The 21,461-nt window shown below is 43.9% G+C and overlaps 1 protein-coding gene across 3 annotated transcripts in view; it reads right to left on the bottom strand.

Annotated features, from left to right (window-relative positions):
- INVS (inversin) overlaps window positions 1-21,461 on the bottom strand; it is a 221,014-nt gene that overhangs the window by 87,540 nt on the left and 112,013 nt on the right. For 2 of the 3 annotated variants that reach the window (XM_048839416.2, XM_048839414.2), the window contains exons 5-6: window positions 18,877-19,044; window positions 6,049-6,229 (exon numbers count right to left, since the gene is read on the bottom strand). In XM_048839416.2, coding sequence (XP_048695373.1) covers window positions 6,049-6,229; window positions 18,877-19,044 — 349 coding nt within the window. The remainder of the gene's footprint in view (window positions 1-6,048; window positions 6,230-18,876; window positions 19,045-21,461) is intronic. The other variant, XM_048839415.2, reaches the window with a different exon arrangement.

The raw sequence follows: 21,461 nt of genomic DNA on the forward strand, positions 1-21,461 counted from the left end.
TGTCTGCTGGTGTAAGGGCCTTCTCTTACTGTGACAGTTTGAGGCCCTGTTCTTAGGCTAAGGCCTTTGGCTAAGCAGCAGAGGCAGCCATAAGCTAGGAAGGGAACAGTCACATCCTCACATTCCAAACTAGTCACACTGAAATAAGGTGCTATTGGGCTGTCAGGCACTATCAGGACAGGATTGTATTCCTATCACCTCCAGAGAAAGGGAAGTGCCTAGAAAATGTAAAAGGAAACTTAGTTTGATAGCATCCTGTCCAGCAAGAACTCACTTATCAATAGCTGGGATGTGAAATCCTCACTTCTGTATTGTTTTGTCATTATAGTTCCCACTTTGCTATTGTTTATTGGCATGGTCTCTGTCTGGTTCTGTGATTGTTTCTGTCTGCTGTATAATTAATTTTACTGGGTGTAAACTAATTAAGGTGGTGGGATATAATTGGTTAGCTAATCATGTTACAATATGTTAGGATTGGTTAGTTAAATTTCAGTAGAATGATTGGTTAAGGTATAGCTAAGAATATTACTATATAAATTAGGGGCAAACAGGAAGTAAGTTGGGATTCGAAAATAAGGAAAAAGGAACTTGTATTTAAGCTTGCTGGAAGTTCACCCCAATAAACATCGAATTGTTTGCACCTTTGGATTTCGGGTATTGTTGCTCTCTGTTCATGCGAGAAGGACCAGGGAAGTAAGTGGGTGAAGGAATAAACCCCCTAACACTAGGTAACCCATTCCAGGGCTTCATCACCCTCCTAGTGAAATAGTGTTTCCTAATATCCAACCTAGACTTCCCCCATTGCAACTTGAGATCATCGCTCCTTGTTCTGTCATCTGCCACCACTGAGAACAGCCGAGTTCCATCCTCTTTCGAACCCCCCCTTCAGGTAGTTGAAGGCTGCTATCAAATAGGGTGACCAGACGTCCCGATAAATCGGGACTATCCCAATATTGAGCAGTTTGTCCCGATACTTTGTTTCGGGTGCAGCTTTTTTTTTTTTTTTTGCGCTTAGGCAGCGGTGAGAGGCATGGGGAGTGCCTCTTCAATTGTTATAGTCACCCGGCACATCTGGGTCTTTGGTGGCACTTCGTCGGCGGGCACTTCTTTCTTCGTCAGCAAGATTTATTTCCCACCGCCGAACGTGCCGGGTGAGTGTAACAATTGAAAAGGCGCTCCCCCTGCGGCAGTCCCGATATTTTGGATTTAGCATCTGGTCACCCTACTATCAAATCCCCCCTCACTCTTCTCTTCTGCAGACTAAACAAGCCCCATGTCATGTGCCCCAGCCCCCTGATAATTTTCGTTGCCCTCTGCTGGACTCTCTCCAATTTGTCCACATCCTTTCTGTAGTGGGGGGGCCCAAAACTGGACACAATACTCCAGATGTGGCCTCACCAGTGTCGAATAGAGGGGAATAATCACTTCCCTCAATCTGCTGGCAATGCTCCTACTAATACAGCCCAATATGCCGTTAGCCTTCCTGGCAACCAGGGCACACTGCTGACTCATATCCAGCTTCTCATCCACTGTAATCCTCAGGTTCCTTTCTGCAGAACTGCCACTTAGCCAGTCGGTTCCCAGCCTGTAGCATGGGATTCTTCCGTCCTCAGTGCAGGACTCTGCCCTTGTCCTTGTTGAACCTCATCACATTTCTTTTGGCCCAATCCTCCAATTTGTCTTGGTCACTCTGGACCCTATCCCTACCCTCCAGTGTGCCTACTTCCACCCCCAGCTTAGTATCATCTGCAGACTTGCTGAGGGTGCAATCTATCCCATTATCCGGATCATTAATAAAGATTTGAACAAAACCGGCCCCAGAACCGACCCCAGGGACACTCCGCTTGATACCAGCTGCCAACTAGACAACGAACCGTTGATCACTACCCATTGAGCCCAACAATCTCGCCAGCTTTCTCTCCACCTAATAGTCTATTCATCCAATCCATACTTTTTTAACTTGCTAGCAAGAATACTGTAGGAGATTGTTTGAAAAGCTTTGCTAAAGTCAAGATATATCATGTCCACTGCTTTCCCCATATCCACAGAACCAGTTATCTCATCATAGAAGGCAATCAGGTTGGTCAGGCATGACTTGCTTTTGGTGAATCCATGTTGACTGTTCCTGATCACCTTCCTCTCTTCCAAGTGCTTCAAAATCGTTTCCTTGAGAACGTGCTCCATGATTTTTCCAGGGACTGAGGGGAGGCTAGCCGGTCTGTAGTTCCCCGGGTTCTCCTCCTTCCCTTTTTTAAAGATGGGAACTATATTTGCCTTTTTCCAATCGGCTGGGACCTCCCCCGATCACCATGAGTTTTCAAAGATAATGGCCAACAGCTCTGCAATCACATCAGCTAATTCCCTCAGCACCCTCGGACGCATTAGGTCTGGACCCCTGGACTTGTGCATGTCCAGCTTTTCTGAATAGTCCTTAACCTGTTCTTTCACCAAGGAGGGCTGCTCACCTCTTCCCCATGCTGTGTTGCCCAGGACAGCAGTGTGAGAGTTGACCTTGTCTGTGACCTTGTCTGTGTCTATACTGGGGTTTTGCTGACAAAGCTACGTCAGCTGGTAGGTGTGTTTTTTCACACTCCTCACTGAATAGCTATGCTGACAACATTTTGTAGTGTAGAACTGGCCTTACAGAGACTCAGACTGGATATGTTAATGGAAAAAAGTCAGTAATAGCAACATTAGAAAGATAAAAAAATCCAACTGTATTTTTTCCTGGCTGAACTGCGGGTTTTGGGAGGGAAAAGGTAGTAGCATGAGAGATGAATATCACACACTATCTCATGGAGACAAAAGATGCCCATTTGCCCTCACAGTGCCTGAAAAGGTCTTATTAGCAGAATTTTGCAAAGCTTCATAACTTGAAGTAATGTGTTCTTCACATTAAATGACTGGTATATCAGAGAGGAGCAGGGACATCAGTGTTTCTTCTGGTTGCTGCACTCGTTCACAAATAAAGCCATTTAGTATACCTACAGTTTCAGAGAACTTGATATTCATCTACTGAGCACTGCTGCTACTCACAAGTTCTGGAATCAAAACAAATCAGTTCCTTTTCATGCTAAAGTTTTCATTATACTACTTATCACAAATGTAACATTTTGCAATTTCAGGTGAAGTGCAAAGTTTAACTTATTAAGCTTTGAAAAACCCTTGTGAGGAGAGAAGAGCCAGCTCTAAAATCATATGCAATCAGTAATATGAATGATTATATCCTCAGCTGGTGTAAACTGGCATAACTCCATTGACTTAAACAGAGCAGGTTTAGACCTGCTAAAGATCTGGCCTATTGGTTCTACTGTTCTTTGAGATCCTTAATGCCCCTACAGGAGGGTAGGGTGCCAGCTTCTTGTAAATGAGAGGTTGTTAGGCCCTTGCTCAAGACATAGCCTCTTGATAGTGACAAACTTTACAACTATTACTTGTTTCTAACCCACCTTTTTGCGGTAAGGTTATTGAAAATATGCTGACCAGGCAACACCAGTATCCTCTGGAGTCCATGGACATCTGTCATCCCTCTCAACCAACTTTTCAGCCATGATATAGTACACAGATTGCACTGATTTCATTTGGCTAATGATTTAGTTTTAGCAATGGACAAATGTTAGGTGTCCACGCTGATGCTTTTAGATATCTCTGTTCAAGAGGTTCTGTTAACTCAACCACAGACCATAGCAGTAGTGGCTGGCACTTCAGTGATTCTGTTCCTTCTTCTTAAAGATCCAGGAGAGTGACGTTTGGTAACTGCTCATCTCTTTCAAGGGCTCTCCTGTACAGTGCTCTTCTGGGACCTAGTCAGTCACCCCTCCAATTCAATGCTTTTGTGGGTCTGCTTGGGGGGCAGTATACAGATAACATACAGTTCTGTCTCTCTCATCCAAAACCATGCTCTGAAGTGTCCCTAGCCTCTGTTTGCCAGAAGCTGGGAATGGGCAACAGGGGATGAATCACTTGAGGATTGCCTGTTCTGTTCATTCCCTCTGAAGCACCTGGCACTGGACACTGTTGGATGACAGGACACTGGGCTAGTTGGACCATTGGTCTGATCCAGTATGGCCATTCTTATGTTCTTATCCAACCTGGGAGCTGTGATGTCTTTGGAAATTCCTGATTAAGACAAAAAGAAAAGGAGTACTTGCGGCACCTTAGAGACTAACAAATTTATTTAGTCTCTAAGGTGCCACAAGTACTCTTTTTCTTTTTGCGAATACAGACTAACATAGCTGCTACTCTGAAGCCTGATTAAGACAGAAATTTAGAAGAAGGTGAACTGAAGTTCAATCCTCACAAATCTCTGGATGACTGGAGGCAGGATCTAGATTTATCTAAGGTAATTATCTGACTCCCATTACTATAGTCTCTGACTAACTTACAATCTTTAATATCACCAATATAATCTTTAATATCACTTACAAGCTTTAATATCGTCTGTGAAAAAGGAAAGCATTATCAGCCCCATTTCATAGATGGATAACTTAAGCACAGAGAAACTAAGTGATTTGTCCAAGGTCTTACAGGAAGCTGGACTTACAGGAACCTAGATTTGCCAAGTACCAGGCTAGTGCCCATAACCAATAGAACATCCTTCCTCCACAATGCTAGAGCTTATGATTGCAGGGGCGTGCACATCCTTTGTCAACGAGGTTCACCATTTAGGGGATCTTCTGGATCCCTTATTACTCCTTGCTTTGGTTGCCAGAAAGGTCATGCTTATTTATTTCACATGATGGTTACAAACAACTCTCTCTGATGTGGTTTTGTCACAGTTATCTGCGTAATTATCTCTCATTGGTACTGTGCTAGTGTTTAAGGAGACCAGTAGGGATCTGGGCCCCAGTGCGTTAGGAACTGTACAAACACAGAATAAGAAATGGTTTCTGTCCTGAAAAGCTTACAGTATAACAGACAAGACAAAAAATGGATTGAGGGAAGGAATAAAACATATAAGCAGAGTGAAAAACATGATGGTTTGCAAACATCTTGTTAGTTCCACTTTTTTTTTTTTTTTGAGAGAGAGTGGGGTTTTTGCTGGAATTGGGATTAGCTACATGGAAAGAGGGAGAGGGAACACCGAAGGGAGGGGGCTAAGAAAAGAGAGGGAAAGAGGAGGAGCATGGAAAGAAAGTGAATTGGGGCTGAAGTAAAGAGACTGTGAGGGAGGGGGTGGGAAGGCATTGGAGCAAGCAGCTAATCAGTGAAGGAAAACACCGTCCAGAGTAAAAACTCTAAAAAGTAGTTACTGATGACATCATCAGTGTCTGAAAGTCCCTACTCTGGGTGCTTGTCTCTGCTCCTGCTGAGTGGATCATCCTAGGAGTTTCTTCATTCCCCAAGCCACAAAGCTCTGGGAGCCTCCAAAGGTGGTGGTAGTGGGGGCTCTCCCTTAAAAATAGTTCTGGATCTGATTCTGATGAGTGAGAAAGGTAACCCCATTTGGGCCTTATCTTCCTCCGACTGACCACTCATGGTGTAGCTGTACCTGCTGCAGCTGCTTTTCTCTGTTCCTCTGGGCTGAGTCTCTAGGTACCTCCAGATGGGATTATTCTAATGGACTCAATGAGAGGTTACCCTTGAAGTTCATTCTGAAGGAACAGTTGGTGCAGAACGAGGTGGCCCACTTGCTCAGTTGTGTTAGCTATAGGAAGCATAAAACACAAGTGATCCAAACAGTGCAATGGCTCCCCCTAAGCATTAGGATGTAATTCAAATTGTTGATATTGATCTTTAAAGTCCTGGTTGGTTTGAGGCCTGAGAAACTGCCTTTCCACCTATGCATCCCATTTAAAATGAGAATAGCTAATATGCTCTGAGTAACTGCTCTTAGATTTGAATGCATGGTCTGATGGTATAGGACATTTTCAGTGGAGGTTCTCAGTCTCTGGAATTTGCTTCCCAATTAGTCTGATAGCCTATCATAATTATTCTACAAAGATTAGTTAGCATAGTGCCAGGCAAGAATTTAATAGTAATAGGAGACAGGATAAAAAACTGACAATGGCCCTAAGTAAGTTTTGCATTCAGTGTTATTCAATTCACCCAGTAAAGCTGCCCAGTGAAGAGGAGTTCGAAAGAGGTTGTCATAAGATGTCACATTGCAGCCGTCATAAGAGGTCAGGACATCAACCACTGCCACATTCCCATCAGCAACTGCAAAATGAAGGGGGGTTCGTCCTTCGTAGTCCTGCCAGTTCAATAAAGATTCTGTGGGAGCAGCATCCTGTTTAACAAAGACATCAGAAACATAAAAATATGTTATATGAGTTTGAAAGAAAAATTATATACCCTTCATGGATAGTGGAAAATGCCTCACAATAGGCAAGAGATGAAGTGTCACTAATCCGTACAGCGGGAACTGGATAGTTTTATAACCAGTTATGTATACTAAATCTGCAGTTACTGTCAAATATTTTTGGCTCATGTTTTTGATATCTATCCCAAGCTTCTGTTGCAGTATTTCATCTTCAGTTCACACCAATGGGTTTTGCCCTGGTTATGTAGTGTGAACAGATCCATACACAGGTCCTTAAAGGACTGACTCAAGTATTTGTGGAAACCATAATTAGATCTCTCACGTAATTAGATCACTTTTTCCAGGTTTAAAAAGCTTTGTAGACGGACCCACTGCTCCACCGCATAAGATACTCCTCTTTACCACATATTAGTGGTGGTGTCCCCTGGCCCGTTTCTAAAACACGAAGCTCCATTTTCAATTCTTTGAGGGGGTCAATAAGCATGTGGACAAGGGGGATCCAGTGGATATAGTGAACTTAGATTTTCAGAAAGCCTTTGACAAGGTCCCTCACCAAAGGCTCTTAAGCAAAGTAAGCTGTCATGGGACAAGAGGGAAAGTCATCTCATGGACTGGTAACTGGTTAAAAGATAGTAAACAAAAAGCAGGAATAAATGGTTAGTTTTCAGAATGGAGAGAGGTAAATGGAGAGAGGTGGTGTCCCCAAGGGATCTGTACTGGGACCAGTCCTATTCATCATATTCATCAATGATCTGGAAAAAGGGATAAACAGTGAGGTGGCAAAATTTGCAGATGATACAAAACTACTCAAGATAGTTAAGTCCCAGGAGGACTGCGAAGAGCTACAAAAGGATCTCTCAAACCTGGGTGACTGGGCAACAAAATTCAATGCTGATAAATGCAAAGTAATGCACATTGGAAAATATAAATAATAATTTAGATGGGGTCTAAATTAGCTGTTACCACTCAAGAAAGAGACCTTGGAGTCATTGTGGATAGTTCTCTAAAAACATCCACTCAATGTGCAGCAGCAGTCAAAAAAGCGAACAAAATGTTGGGAATCATTAAGAAAGGGATAGGTAATAAGACGGAAAATATCATATTGCCTCTATATAAATCCATGTTACGATCACATCTTAAATACTGCATGCAGATGTGGTCGCCCCATCTCAAAAAAGATATATTGGACTTGGAAACGGTTCAGAAAAGGGCAACAAAAATGATTAAGGGTATGGAATGGCTTCCGTATGAGGAGAAATTAATAAGCCCGGGACTTTTCAGCTTGGAAAAGAGAGGACTAAGGGGGGATATTGTAGAGATCTATAAAATCATGACTGGTGTGGAGAAAGTAAATAAGGAAGTGCTATTTACTCCTCATAACACAAGAACTAAGGGGTCACCAAATGAAATTAATAGGCAGCAGGTTTAAAACAAACAAAAGGAAGTATTTCTTCACACATAGCACAGTCAGCCTGTGGAACTCTTTGCCAGAGGATGTTGCAAAGGCCAAGACTATAATAGGGTTAAAAAAAGAACTATGGATATTAGCCAGGATGGGCAGGGATGGTGTCCCTGGCCTCTGTTTGCCAGAAGCTGGGAATGGGTGAGAGGGAATGGATCACTCGATGATTACCTGTTCTGTACATTCTCTCTGGGGCACCTGGCATTGGCCACTGTCGGAAGACAGGACCTTTGGTCTGACCCAGTATGGCCGTTCTTATATTCTTAAAGATACTATTCAACACAGTGTTACAAAGGAAATTTAAGAGCCTTCAGGTATTTTTTGTTTTTAAACACTGTAGTTCTATAAATACATGAGTTTCTAACTGGCTGAAGTTTGATCATTTAAAAACCTTTAAAAAATGTGTCATGGTCAACCAATCTGATCAGCTGACACAGGTTTCATTTGGTATAATAAGCAACATTGGACATTGAATTAGGTATGAAGAATTCTAAAAACATTGCATGTAAAGACTTGACTTGTTTCTCACGTTTTCTTAAAAGCATAACATAAAATGTATTAAACTATTAATCAAGTATTGCAGATGTATGGTCTCTAACTATATACTTCTGAAAAAAGAACAAGGTAGGTGCAATGGAAAAAAAGGTTACCTACCTTTCGTAAATGTTCTTTGAGATGTGTTGCTCATGGTCTATTCATTCTAGGTGCATGCGCACTCATGTGCGCAGTCATCAGAGATTATTGCCTTAACAGTATCCGAAGGGTCAGCTGTGGCACCTCCTTGAGTGTCGCACTCATGCATCAATATTATTAGGTGCCGCTGGCCCTAGGCCCTCTCAAGTTCCTTTTTGCCGGCAACTCCAACTGAGGGGCAGGAGGGCGGGTAATGGAATAGACATGAGCAACGCATCTCGAAGAACACCAATTATGAAAGGTAGGTAACCATTTTTTCTTCTTCGACTGCTTGCTCATGTCAATTCCATTCTAGGTGTCTCACAAGCAGTTTCCCTGGAGGTGGGCTCGGAGTTCATGATCGTACAGGTTGCAATACTGCTCTACCAAAGCCAGCATCGTCTCGGGCCTGCTGGGTAAACGCATAACGTGACGTAAATATGTGGACGGACAACCAGATGGCAGCCTTTCAGATATCCTGGATTGGCACTTGGGCTAGGAAAGCTGCTGAAGAGGCTTGTGCCCTGGTTGAGTAGGCAGTTACAATTGCCGGAGGAGGCACCGTGGCCTGCTTATAGCAGTAGTGGATACAGGCAGTAATGCAAGATGAGATTTTCTGGGCTGACACTGGACAACCTTTCATCCTGTGGGCCACTGCGATGAATAACTGCGGTGACTTAAGAAAGGTTTGGTCCTCTCAATGTAGAAGGCTAGCGGTCTTCTGACATCCATAGAGTGCAACCCATGCTCCTCCTTCTACTCATGCGATGTAGGGAAAAAGACAGGTAAGAATATGTCCTAAGTCATATGAAACTTATGGGTAGGAAGGCCAGATGCGGTCGTAGTTAGACCTTGTCCTTGTAAAACATTGTGTAGGGTGGCTCTGAGCTAAGTGCCCTAATCTCAGAGACTCTGTGGACAGATGTTATTGCCACCAAGAAAGCGACCTTCAAGGAGAGGAGGAGGAGGGAGCAGGAAGCCAGAGGCTTGAAGGGGGCTCCCATGAGCTGCAACAGCACAAGATTTAGGTCCCCCGGAGGAATGGGGTCCCTGATGTGACAGTATAGGTGCTCTAGGCCCTTGAGGAACCTGGCAGTCATATCATGGGCGAAAACTGGCCTGCCCTCGAGTGGAGGATGAAAAGTTGAAATAGTGGCCAAGTGGACCTTAACAGATGAAAGAGACAGACCCTGGAGCTTAAGATGCAGGAGGTAATCCAGGATTGACTGCAGTGAGGCCCTCTTGGGTCGAATGCCTTTATCCAAAGTCCAGCATGTAAACCATTTCCATTTGGTAGATTGCTCTGGTTGAGGGCTTTCTGCTGCCTAGCGGGACCTGTTGGATACCAGCCAAGCACAGCCGCTCTTCCACATTCAACCATGCAGCAGCCAGGCTGTCAGATGCAGTGCTGTCAGGTTCAGATGCAACAGTCTGCCATAGTTCGAGAGAACAGGTCCGGCCGGAATGGTAGTTGTAATGGGGGGCCACCAAGAGGTCCAGCAGTGTGCTGAAACAGTGCTAGCATGGCCAAGCCGGCAATATGATTACTTTCGCTCTGTCCTGCTTGATCTTCACGAGGACTTCATGGGTTAATGGCACTGGAGGGAAGGCGTACATCTGAGCCCACAACCACAGAAGCAGGAAAGAGTCCCCCACCTTTGGAAAATGATGCTGACCACCTCTGAATGGAGTGACCACTCGTGGCGAGGTGAGAAGGTCCTGCTTAGGCGATCTGCCAAAGTGTTTCTGGCCCCAGGGAAGTGAGCGGCCATGAGCTGAATTGCGTGCTGAATACAGAAATTCCAGAGTCTGAGGACTTCTTGGCAAAGGGCTGAGGATCGCCTTGCTTGCTGATATAGAACGCAGTGGTGGTATTGTCCGTCAGCATGATATAGAACGCAGTGGTGGTATTGTCCAAGCGTACCAAGCGTACCATTCTGAGCTCCCTGACATTTATGTGTAAGGAGCGATCGTGACTCGACCAATGACCATGCATGCCAAGATCGCCCAGATGAGCTTCCCACCCCAGACTCAAAGCATCGGAGACCAGGGTAACTGATGAGGTCGTGGCCGCAAAGGGGACTCCCTCCATCACCGATGTGGAGTCCAACCACTAAGCGAATGATGACAGTATGCGGTCTGGACCCTTGACTGCCTGGTCTATGTTGTATCAGTTGGGGACGTAGACCGATGCCAGACATGCCTGTAGGGCCTGAGATGGAGCCAGGCATGTAAGTGCAGGCCGCCATGTGGCCCAACAGTCTCAAGCATGTGTAAGCAGTAGTGAGAGGGTGAGTTTGCATACGTGAGATTAGGTCTGACAAAACGCAGAATCGGGCTTCGGAGAGGAAGGCCCTGGCCCGAGTAGAGTTGAGGACTGCTCCTATGAACTCTATGCGCTGCACTGGAACTAATGTTGATTTTTCTTGTTTATCAATAGGCCTAGATCGCAACATGTGGAGAAAACCAGATCGTGGTGCTGCCGCACCTGATGCCGAGACCTGCCCTTGATCAACCAGTTGCCGAGGTACGGGTAAATTTGAACACCCTGATGCCTCAGGTAAGTGGCCACTGTCACCATGCACGTTGTAATCACTCTGAGGGCTGACGAGAGACCAAAGAGCAGGGCTGTGAATTGGAAATGGTGCTGGCCCAACACAAAACAGAGGAATCATCTGTGTCCTGGCAAAATGGAAATATGGAAATACGTATCCTTTAAGTTGAGGGCAGCGTACCAGGAAGGGGATCATGGAGGCCAGGGAGACAATGCAAAACTTCAACTTCTTGAGATGCTTTTTGAGGTGACGCAGGTCCAGGATGAGTCTTAGGCCCCCTTTTGCTATTGGGATTAGGAAATATTGGGAGTAGAATCCTTTTTCCTTCTTATCCCAAGGGACCGCCTCCACCACTCCCAACCTTAGGAAGTTTTCCACATCCCGAGCGAGGAGTTGCTCGTGAGAAGGGTCCCTGGAGAGGGACGGGGAAGGGGGGTGGGAGGAAGGGGCAGTCGAGAATTGTAGGGTGTAGCCCAAGGTTATTGTGTGGAGCACTCAACGATCTGATGTCACTCATGACCATGTCGATTGGAAGGGGCGCAGGCAGTTGAGGGAAGAACGCGAGGGTGGATCCAGGTACTTGACTGGAGCGCCATCCTCGGATGCACCTTCAAAACTCCTGTCTCTGGCCCCCATGGTGTTTCAAAGGACCAGGTTGAGCTGGCAAGTGAGAGGATAAAGGGTCGCAGTGCTTAAATGCTTTGTCTTTGTCCTTTCTCCTGTAGGTACCCTGCCAGGAAGACTTCCCAGGACTGAGGCGGAGGAGGTCAGAACTGCTTTCTGGCCTGCTACGGAGTGTGGAGGCCCGGCACTTGCAGGATGGCCTGGGATTCTTTAAGGCCATGCAGCCTGGTGTCAGTGAGCTCAGAGAAGAACCCCACACCCTCAAACAGGAGTTCCTGGACTGTGGCCTGCATCTCTTGGGATAACCTCAAAGACTGTAGCCAAGAGCTGCACCTGATGGCCACCGCAGAGGCAACCGCCCTGGAGGCCAAGTCTGTAGCATCCCAGGCCATCTAGAGAGTGCCCTTTGCCACCGTTTTTCCCTCCTTCAGGATCGTGGCAAACTCGAGGGCCAGGTCCTGTGAAAGGGCCTCCCTGAACTTGATAAGGGAGTCACATAAATTAAAATTGTACCTGCCCAACACGGCTTGGTGGTTGGATACCTGGAATTGTAGGCTGGCCATTGAATAAATCTTTCTGCCAAAGAGTTCTAGTAATTTGGCGTCCTTATTTTTTGGTGTGCTGCTAACCTGGCCCTGTCTATTCCTCTTGTTAACTGCGGACATGACCAGCGACTGGTGGGTGCGTAAAGAGATATTCAAACCCCTTTGCAGGGACAAAATATTTTTGTCTGCCCTTTTGGACAGAATCAAAGATGGGGTCTGCCACAGCATTTTAGCAATCTTTAGGACCCCGGGGTGGACAGGTAGTGCAATGCAGGCTGGGGAACTATATGACGTTGAACAAGTAGTCTGATTGCTCCTCCAACTCCTCAATTTCGAGGTTTAAGTTGGTTGCCACCCTTTTAAGGAGAGCCTGGTGCTCCTTAAAGTTGTCGGGGGGAATGCCAGTCTGGGAGGGCCCGGCCCTTTGTCCAGCGACGAGGACGACAAGGGCGTCACTGGCAGAGGGGCGGGTTCCCCTACTCTTTCTGAAGACAGCTCCTTGGGTGTTGGTGCCTGTTGAGTTGTCCCTGCGGTGGATTCTGCACTGTGTTTGAGCCCAGTGCCGGTGGTTTGTCCGAAGCAGCCACAAAGGAGCGGTGGGAGTATGGAACTAGCATCACTGGTACCCCTCAAGGGTTCCAACATGGCCATTGAGCAGGCCACTGTCCCTGCTGCCATGCTGCTGGTGCTGTGCTGGTCTCGTGGGCCGACGGGGATTTGTACCCCTTCGCGATGAGCTGAACCCCAGCTCCGACTCGGATCAGTCTCCTTCTGGTGACCAGGGTGGGGCTGTGGAGGCCTGTGTGTGCCTGTGTGTAACTCTTGTTGGAGACCGGTCTCTAGAGGGCGGGGATTGCTGCCAGTCCCTCGAGGGGTATCGAGGCAGAGGAGATCAGTGCCACGGTGGCGAGCAGTCCTGCACTGGCGGGGACCGGCACCTAGGAGACTGCCTGGATGATACAGATCTGCGCCAAGGTGATCGTAGGCAGGAGGCTGTCTGGTATCAGGAGCGCAGGGACCGGTGCCTCGATTCCAGGGATCTGTGCCTTGTGGAAGGAGAGCATAGTGCTGGGGACTTGGGCCTTCTAGCCGGCGACCAAGGTCCTAGGCCTTGGGAATGGGGACGAACGCCTGTGATCCAGGGACGATGGTGCTCCTCTGTCCTTTGGGGAGATCCCATGACTGGCTTGCCCTTGGGCTGCAGGGCTGTAGCCACTTCCAGTGCCTGGTGCGACATTTGCAGAACTGGTAGGCTCACCAGGTCTTTGGCAGCTTGGGCCGTCTCAGGCAATGAAGCTCCACGTAGAAACTGGGATCCCCTACTGCTCCCGGGAGTCGGAGTTGGATCCTTGGCTGGGCTAGGGGTTCTGAGTGTAGCTCCGGGGCGGGCATGTGGCCTGAACTAGGTCCTTTGCCCAGAGCGCCCTTCCCCTTCTCGGATGGTGATGGGAAGCCCTTTTTCTTCAGATGCTTCTTGGGCACCAGTGAGAGGGAACGGTGCTGGGAGGCTCCTGGTGCCAGTGAGGCGCTTCTCACCGATGCCGAGGTGCTAGGAGTGGAATCCGGTCAGGAGGGCTCTGACACCTGACGCAGCACGGCTTCCATCAGAAGGGCTCTCATGCAGATGTCTCTCTCCTTTTGGGTTCTGGGACGAAAGTCTTTGCAAATCCTGCACTTACCCTTTATATGGGATTCCCCCAAGCACTTCAAACAGCTGCTATTGGAGTGAGTGATAGGCATTGGCCAGCTGCATGACAAACACAGCTTAAAGCCCAGGGAATGGGGCATGCCCCGCTCCAAGGTGAAGTTGCAGCTGGGACTCTAACTACTAAACTAACAACTAACACTTATTTTAAATGCTAACTAAGTACCTACAAACTATATAGAATGGGACTAACAATGGGCTAAGAACCGCTTACGTTCTTGCTATGCAAGCCAAGGCGCTCTGACTAACCACCATGGGCAGTAAAAAGGAACTGAGAGGGCGTAGGGCTGGTGGCGCATAATATTGGGATGTATGAGTGCGGCACTCAAGGGGGCGCCACAGCTGACCCTATGGATCCCGCTAAGGCAAAAATCGCCGATGATGATGCACGTGCGCGCACAAACCTAGAATGGAATCGACATAAGAAAGCACTCAAAGAACAACATTCTTTGCTAGCCATTCAATATCAGCACAACACAACCCCAGGGCTTTCAATGTGTCCCATGTCACATGCTCAACTAAGTGCAGTCCTTAAAATTCCACTTATCCTACGAAACAGGAGTGTCTTTTAACAACCCTCCCCCAGCAAAATGATGTTACGAGCTGGGGTAACCTTCTTATGGGTCAAGTTACAACCGCTCTGGGATTCATGGGCACGCCCCCCACAGCAGCGGCCCCCTGCAGCAACAGCCACTCCAAGGTTTAGTCAGGGTATTTATAGTATAAGTCATGGACAGACCACGGGCCGTGAATTTTTGTTTATTGCCCTTGACCTGTCCGTGACTTTTACTAAAAATACTGGAGACTAAATCGCAGCCTTATGTATGACCCTGGAAGAAACCTGAGGAGAGGTTTTTGGGTGAGAGGTGCAGGATGAAAATAGTGTTCTTGGTGCTGTGAGCAAAAGAAGCTGTTTCCTGCTATTTTATTCCTTCTGTGTTCAGAGACACGGGACTTGGTATGTTTTTTGTAAATAAGCAAAACTGCACCAAAGAAATACCTACGATCAATTTCTTCTCTTAACTGGAATAACCTACCAGATTCTGAATGTTTGGCTAGGTGCTTGGGTCAAAAAGGGATAACAATAACAAAACAGGACTCAGTGTTACACAGTGGAATTCAGCTTGCAGGGCAGGAAATCTCCTACATAAAGGCAAAGAATTAAAATCTTGGAGCCAAATTCTGCTCTGTTTCACTTCTGAAAATTCAGAGTAACTCCACTGGTGTAACTGAAGAATTTGCCATGAGACATTAAGCAAGGATAACTTTCTCTAGTACAGAGTGGGGTTTAGACCACGATAAATGGGAAATTATTAAGAGAAAATACTGTACACGGTTGCATCCAAAAATCTGCATGTTAAAGGGGAGCTCCAGTGAAAACTAGAAGACATTCTGATCATTGCACCTAGTAACAAAGGGGCCTGCCTGATCCAATTCCCATTAAATTACAGGGAGCTTTTGACTTCCCACGGATATTGGAACAGGTCCTAAATCACCTACCTTTTCAAAATGTTGTAAATATTAAATGCAAAAACTAGCAGTGCTTCAACGTTGAGAATGATAAATCAAGAGGAGAAAAGTTTGGAAATTCCATAGTTACTGTTTATACTGCAATGTTAATTCAGCCATGTTGCACATCTTGTATATTTTATTGAATAGATAAAATAACACAAATACATTTGGGGTTATATTTAACCATATTTCACAGGTGCAACCTGGATGAGTTAACATTGCAGTATAAACCATAACTCTAGAATTTCCTCATTTCTGACTCATTGATTTCTAGTAATATTAACTACTGGAATGTCCTAACATTTGATTACTTTATTTTAAAGCTTAATGGTCATTTTTGGATGTAATATTATAAGTAAATATTTAACTATCTATGCCACATTAAGTAATCACTAGAAGAGTTCTCAGTTTCATGCACTGGAAACATTAATTATAGACTTTTAATCAGTAGATATTAGTTATCTGTGCCTTACTAGAAAATAATGCAAAACAAACAAATAAAAAAACCCACAAATAATCATCATCCAAGACCAGTATACCAAACTAGGCTGTAAATTATCACTGGATATAGCCACAAGTTAGTAGTCAGGCACAACAGCTGGGTTAAATTTGACAGATTCTATCCACAAAGTTTCATCTAATCTAGTATATTAATAAGAGTTGGGAAATAGGAATCTTTCCTATTAACTAAGTACACAATTAGAAGAAATGTTTTTACAAATGCCAAGCTATTATAAATTTTAGAAAAATAATAGAAGTATGGCTTACAGTTCTACTACATTGCCAAATTGTTTTTACTCGAGCCATACAATGAATGAAGGGAGGGAATTAAGTCTCTTCCCTCACTCTGTTATTTCCTGGGTACAGTTGGCTGTCATTGTGCGCATTTGGACCGCTTAGTAGGTGGAATATAAGGCAGAAAGATGAAAAAGCAATCCCACTATTTTTAAGAGATGGCTCATTCAAAATGACAAAGTGCATAGCAATGAATGACTTTTTCAATGAACACTCCAAAGTTTATTAGAGAAGAAATGTGTGCACAAATTGATGGTATTATTATTGGGAACCAGAAGATCATCATTCCCTCATCTCTGATTTATTCCTGCGTTTTGGGAAGCCAAGTGCTTAATGAGGAAGTTTTAAATTAGTGGTTTTCAAACTGCAGTATGGGGAGCACGATGGTCCACAGAGCACTTCCACATAGTCTGCAGAGCTGCTTTTGCCACAATAGTGAAGTATCTTTTAAGCTTCATGCAACAACTCTTGTTACTGGTTGTACCTAGTCCAGGACACAAGTGCTTCCAGATTTTTTTGACAAATTAATATAAAAGTAACTAAGCACCTATCACCTCCTATACTGCTGCTTCTTTCTTTCCTAGGTGTTTTTTTCTGGTGTAAAGGTTAGCTGTGATTAGATTTTCACACTATGTTAAAATTGAAAGTGCAGAAGTAAATTGCAAAGTGATCAGCAGTGATTAGAGTAATGGAGATGGCAGGAAACCATGGAAGCTTTTTGAACTAATAAATATCATGTCTCATACTTGTAAAAAAAATAAACAATAAAAGATAAAAAATAGGGATATGGAACTCAGCAGCTGCACCCATCAGATGGTGCAACTTTACTTTGTTCTTTTACCCTTAATTCTGTCCCAATTTTTTTTCATGTAACAAAGTACTGTGGGGTTTAGAAAGGTGAGAAGGGAAGTTGTTCAGGAGATGAACTCCAGCTTAAATTCTGGCATTACTCTGAAAGTTTATGAAAACGGCATTGTAGGGTTCCATAAAATAATTTCTGTATCAAATATGACCAGTTGTTCCTAACTGCTAGCCCTGAAAATTTAACCTACTCTGAGAGTCAAGTTGAGCTCTTTCCTTTTCATACATCATCATCTGTTATAAAGGTTTTGTAGGTCAAAATATCTCCTCATTTAAACCAGTGCGACCTCTTTCCCTTTTGGTGGCTTATCCAGGGGTAATCAGCTGGAAGTTAATAAGCAGTTAGTTGATGATGCACAAGGAAGTACAGAATCCTTCCACTCATGCACTCAGATGTGTTGGCTCCAGAAAGAGTAAACAATAGTAAAAACTTACTTTTAACATTTTTAAACTTGTAAAACCTAGCTCTGAATGCAAGCAAGGAACACATCCGTTGAGTAAGAAAGGGCCACCTATGTACAGTTACTTTTCACAATAACACCCGACCGTGATGTTGATCTTGTACCACTGAAGGCAATGGAATCTTTGCCACTAACTTCAGTGGGTGCAGGATCAGGCTCTTTATGAGATGGTCCACACTATGAAAAAGATTGATAATCTCTGTTTTAAACAACTCCAACATTTGAAAACATAAAACTCTAAATCTGATTATTTTAACCACTGCCCATTGTTCAACAAATATCTGTCTATAGCACTGGAATTGGGATGTTTATAAAAGGACTATTTTAAAGTTATCTTGTACTGTAAATAAACCCCGAAGTACTGAATATATTACAAATATCTTCAAAATTCAAATGCCATATTTGGAATAAAAGATGCCCAATACAATTTTGTAAACATTATTATTATTACTATTGATTATATATGTCAGAAAATTACTATTTTAATAGTCTACAATTTAAAATGGCTAAATGTAAGGTTATGAATGTGCTTTAGCAAATTGGGCTAAATTTGCATATGTGCAGAAGAGTTCTCAACTTGCAAGATCTTCTAAGTATAAACAGCCATTATAGATAGCTCAATGGATGTCTGCCTCGTGAAAAAACATCTTAAAGAGGTAGAAAATAACAGAGACTGCTGTGATATTAAAGGGAAAATGCAATTCTGCATTTCATACCCTTGTTTCATGTCACTGAAGTTACTGGGGTTCCACGGAGTGAAAGTCAGGATAGAATTAGGCCCTAACAATTTTGTATGACTCTGTGCAGTCATTATAGTTTCTAACAAGAGAGAGAGAGAAGGAAAACATACAAGTCAGCAAAGGATTATTTAACCTACAAAGGAAGATTTCTAGAGGGGACTATATAATTCTGAATAAACTGATCCAGGCATGCTGAAAATTGATTAGCATATCCTTGTACTCTGACCCATAACGTAAGAAGCTGGATTCACATAACGAAATTAAGTGGCAGTCAATCTAGAATCAACTAAAAGAAACATGTACAACGTATTAGGTAGTCTCCTAATGAAATTCACTGCTCAAATCATTAAGACAAATAATATGCCTATTTAAAAGGGTAGATTTTACAGCCCCCAAAACATTTACAGCTATGTAAATAATCATATCATGCTTTGGGCCATAAATTTACTGTCCTTTGCAGTTCAGAAGGAATTCCTTTCAATCTTCAGCAAAACACAGCTGCCTAGGTGCACTGTGAGGTATATTCTATTTCTTATGAAATAGTTATTGGACACGAAAGGGTTTAGCATTACAAGGACCAGTGGAGTGATCCATCAAATTTTATACTTCCATGAAACTGAAAATATGTATATCGAGTACAGGACCATAGACAGAAAGGAATTATTATAATAAACTCTCTTACCAGAATACATTTGACTGTTAGAATTGCACTGGGATCCTTGTGGTTAGCTGCCCAATGAAGTGGGATTTTGCCTTCAATATCAGGTATTCCAATATTAGAATCGTGTTTTATAAGAAGTTTCACATGCTCTGGGTTATTGTAGTAGGCACTCCAGTGCAGAGCAGTTTGCTAGAACACAACATCACAAATTTTACAAATACATAAACTTTAAAAATGAAATTAAATGGATACAGTTTCAAAATTAGTTTTGTGAAAAAATACTTGGAACGTATAAAAAAAATATCTTCATAGATTCTTGGAAGATCCTTTTTATAAATTCCAAGTAACCTTTCTTAATGATCTCTAATCCGGTTATATTTTTTAAAGTGTAGAGATTTACACTATTTACACTGCTGTTGCAACATGAACATTAATGTATCTTAGACCTATAATTAAGGCTAAGATTTTGTCACAGATATTTTTAGTAAAAGTCACAGACAGATCACAAGCAATAAAGAAAAATTCACAGAAGCCCATGACCTGTCCATGACTTTTACTAAAAACATCCATGACAAAATGGGGAGCTGAGGAGTCCCCACACTGCCCGCAGCAGCTCAGCAGCTGTGGAGGCCCCAGCTTGGAAGTCCAGGGTCCCCCCCCTACCCGTGGAGGCTTGGAGCTGTGGAGTCCCCCCACCGCCTGCAGCGGATGGGAGCTGCAGAGTAACTCCCACCACTCTGAGCCACCACAGGCAGTGGGGGGGGATCCTGCAGCTCCTAGCTGCCACAGGCTGAAGTCATGGAGGTCTCTGGAAGTCATGGATTCATTGCTGTGTAGAACTCCAGGCTTGGGCTGGATCCCAGGGTGTAGGGCCCTGCAAGGTGGGAGGGTCCCAGAGCTCAGTCTCCAGTCTGAGCCCAGAATTCTACACAGCAATGAAACAGCCTTAGCCCTGCAAGCCCAAATTAGTTGGCACGGGCCAGCAGAGGGTATCTAGTTGCCGTGTAGGCAGGCCCTTAGTTTCAGTATGAAGTTCTGGACATTGGACAAGAGTTTTCATATGATGTGATTTCATCTATTTGACTTCAAAAACTCACAAACCATTAAAAAACAAGGACATTCAAAGATATAGGACACCTCTTAATTATGCATAATGTCCACATAGCATATTTCCACTGAGACAGACAGATTTCACTTCACTAGGAGCTTCCTTCTCCCTACAACAAACAAGGAAACATGCTACACACAACTTATTTACTCTTCATAGCAGAGTAACAAACTTAATTGGGACACCAGAAATGTTAGTAAATATTCAGCATTAACTTATGTGCACAGGTTTATTGTGTAGTGTGTTTTTCTTTGCTGGGCCTGAGACAATCCCAAAATCCCTCTCCCTCATCATAGGACTGTTTTTTCCCCTTTCTCCCACACACATAAGGATTTTGTTCCCTCCCTCTTTCCATACACAGGGACTGTGTTTACTTCCTATACCAACACACATACAAAAGGGTTTTCATAGGGCTGGTCTCCACTATGGGGAGATCAATGCTGCTGCAATCGATGCAGCAGGGGTTGATTTAGTGGGTCTACTGAAGACCTGCTAAATCGATGGCAGAGCGCTGTCTGGTTGACCCCGGTATTCCACCTCCCTGAGAAGAGTAAAGTAAGTTGACCGGAGAGCGTCTCCTGTTGACGCAGCACATTGAAGATACCGGGGTAAGTCAACCTAAGCTATGTCAACTTCAGCTACACTATTCACGTAGCTGGAGTAGCGTAACTTAGGTTGACTTACCCCAATAGTGAAAACAAGCCCATAGACATACATTATAAAGTCAGAGGGGACCACTGTGATCATTTAATCTGACTTCCAGCATAACACTTATTTGAATTAATTCCTGTTTATTGAATTAATTCCAGCACATCTTTTAGAAAAACATCCAATCTTGATTTAAACATTTCCAATGATGGAGAATCCACCATAAACCTTGCTAAATTGTTCCAATGGTTAACTACCCACACCAATAAAAATTTGGACCTCATTTCTAATCTCAATTTGTCTAGTTTCAACTTCAAGCCAATGGATCTTGTTGTAACTTTTTCTGCTAGATTGAAGAGCCCTGTATTATCAAATTATCAAATTATCAAAGGAGCCATGAGACTCCTTGTTGTTTTTGTAGATACAGACTAACATGGCTACCCCCTGATACTTGACACCATGCAAGGCAGAAATGATCACAGTATTCTGATATTAATTGCACCAATGCCAAACAGAGGTAATATAACTTTCCTATTCCTATTCAGTGTTCCCATTCAGCTTTGTGAAACTGGCCCTTTAAAAACATCAAGTACATATATTATTGGTTTGGACTTTTATCTGTTTGCATACAATAAACAGAAAAGGAGTACTAGTGGCACCTTAGAGACTAACCAATTTATCTGAGCATAAGCTTTTGTGAGCTACAACTCACTTCATCGGATGCATTCAGTGGAAAATACAGTGAGGAGATTTATATACACACAGAACATGAAAAAATGGGTGTTATCATACACACTGTAAGTGATCACTCTCCTTACAGTGTGTACGATAACACCCATTTTTTCATCTC

Source organism: Caretta caretta, chromosome 2, assembly GCF_965140235.1.
Source record: "Caretta caretta isolate rCarCar2 chromosome 2, rCarCar1.hap1, whole genome shotgun sequence".
NCBI lineage: Eukaryota > Metazoa > Chordata > Testudines > Cheloniidae > Caretta > Caretta caretta.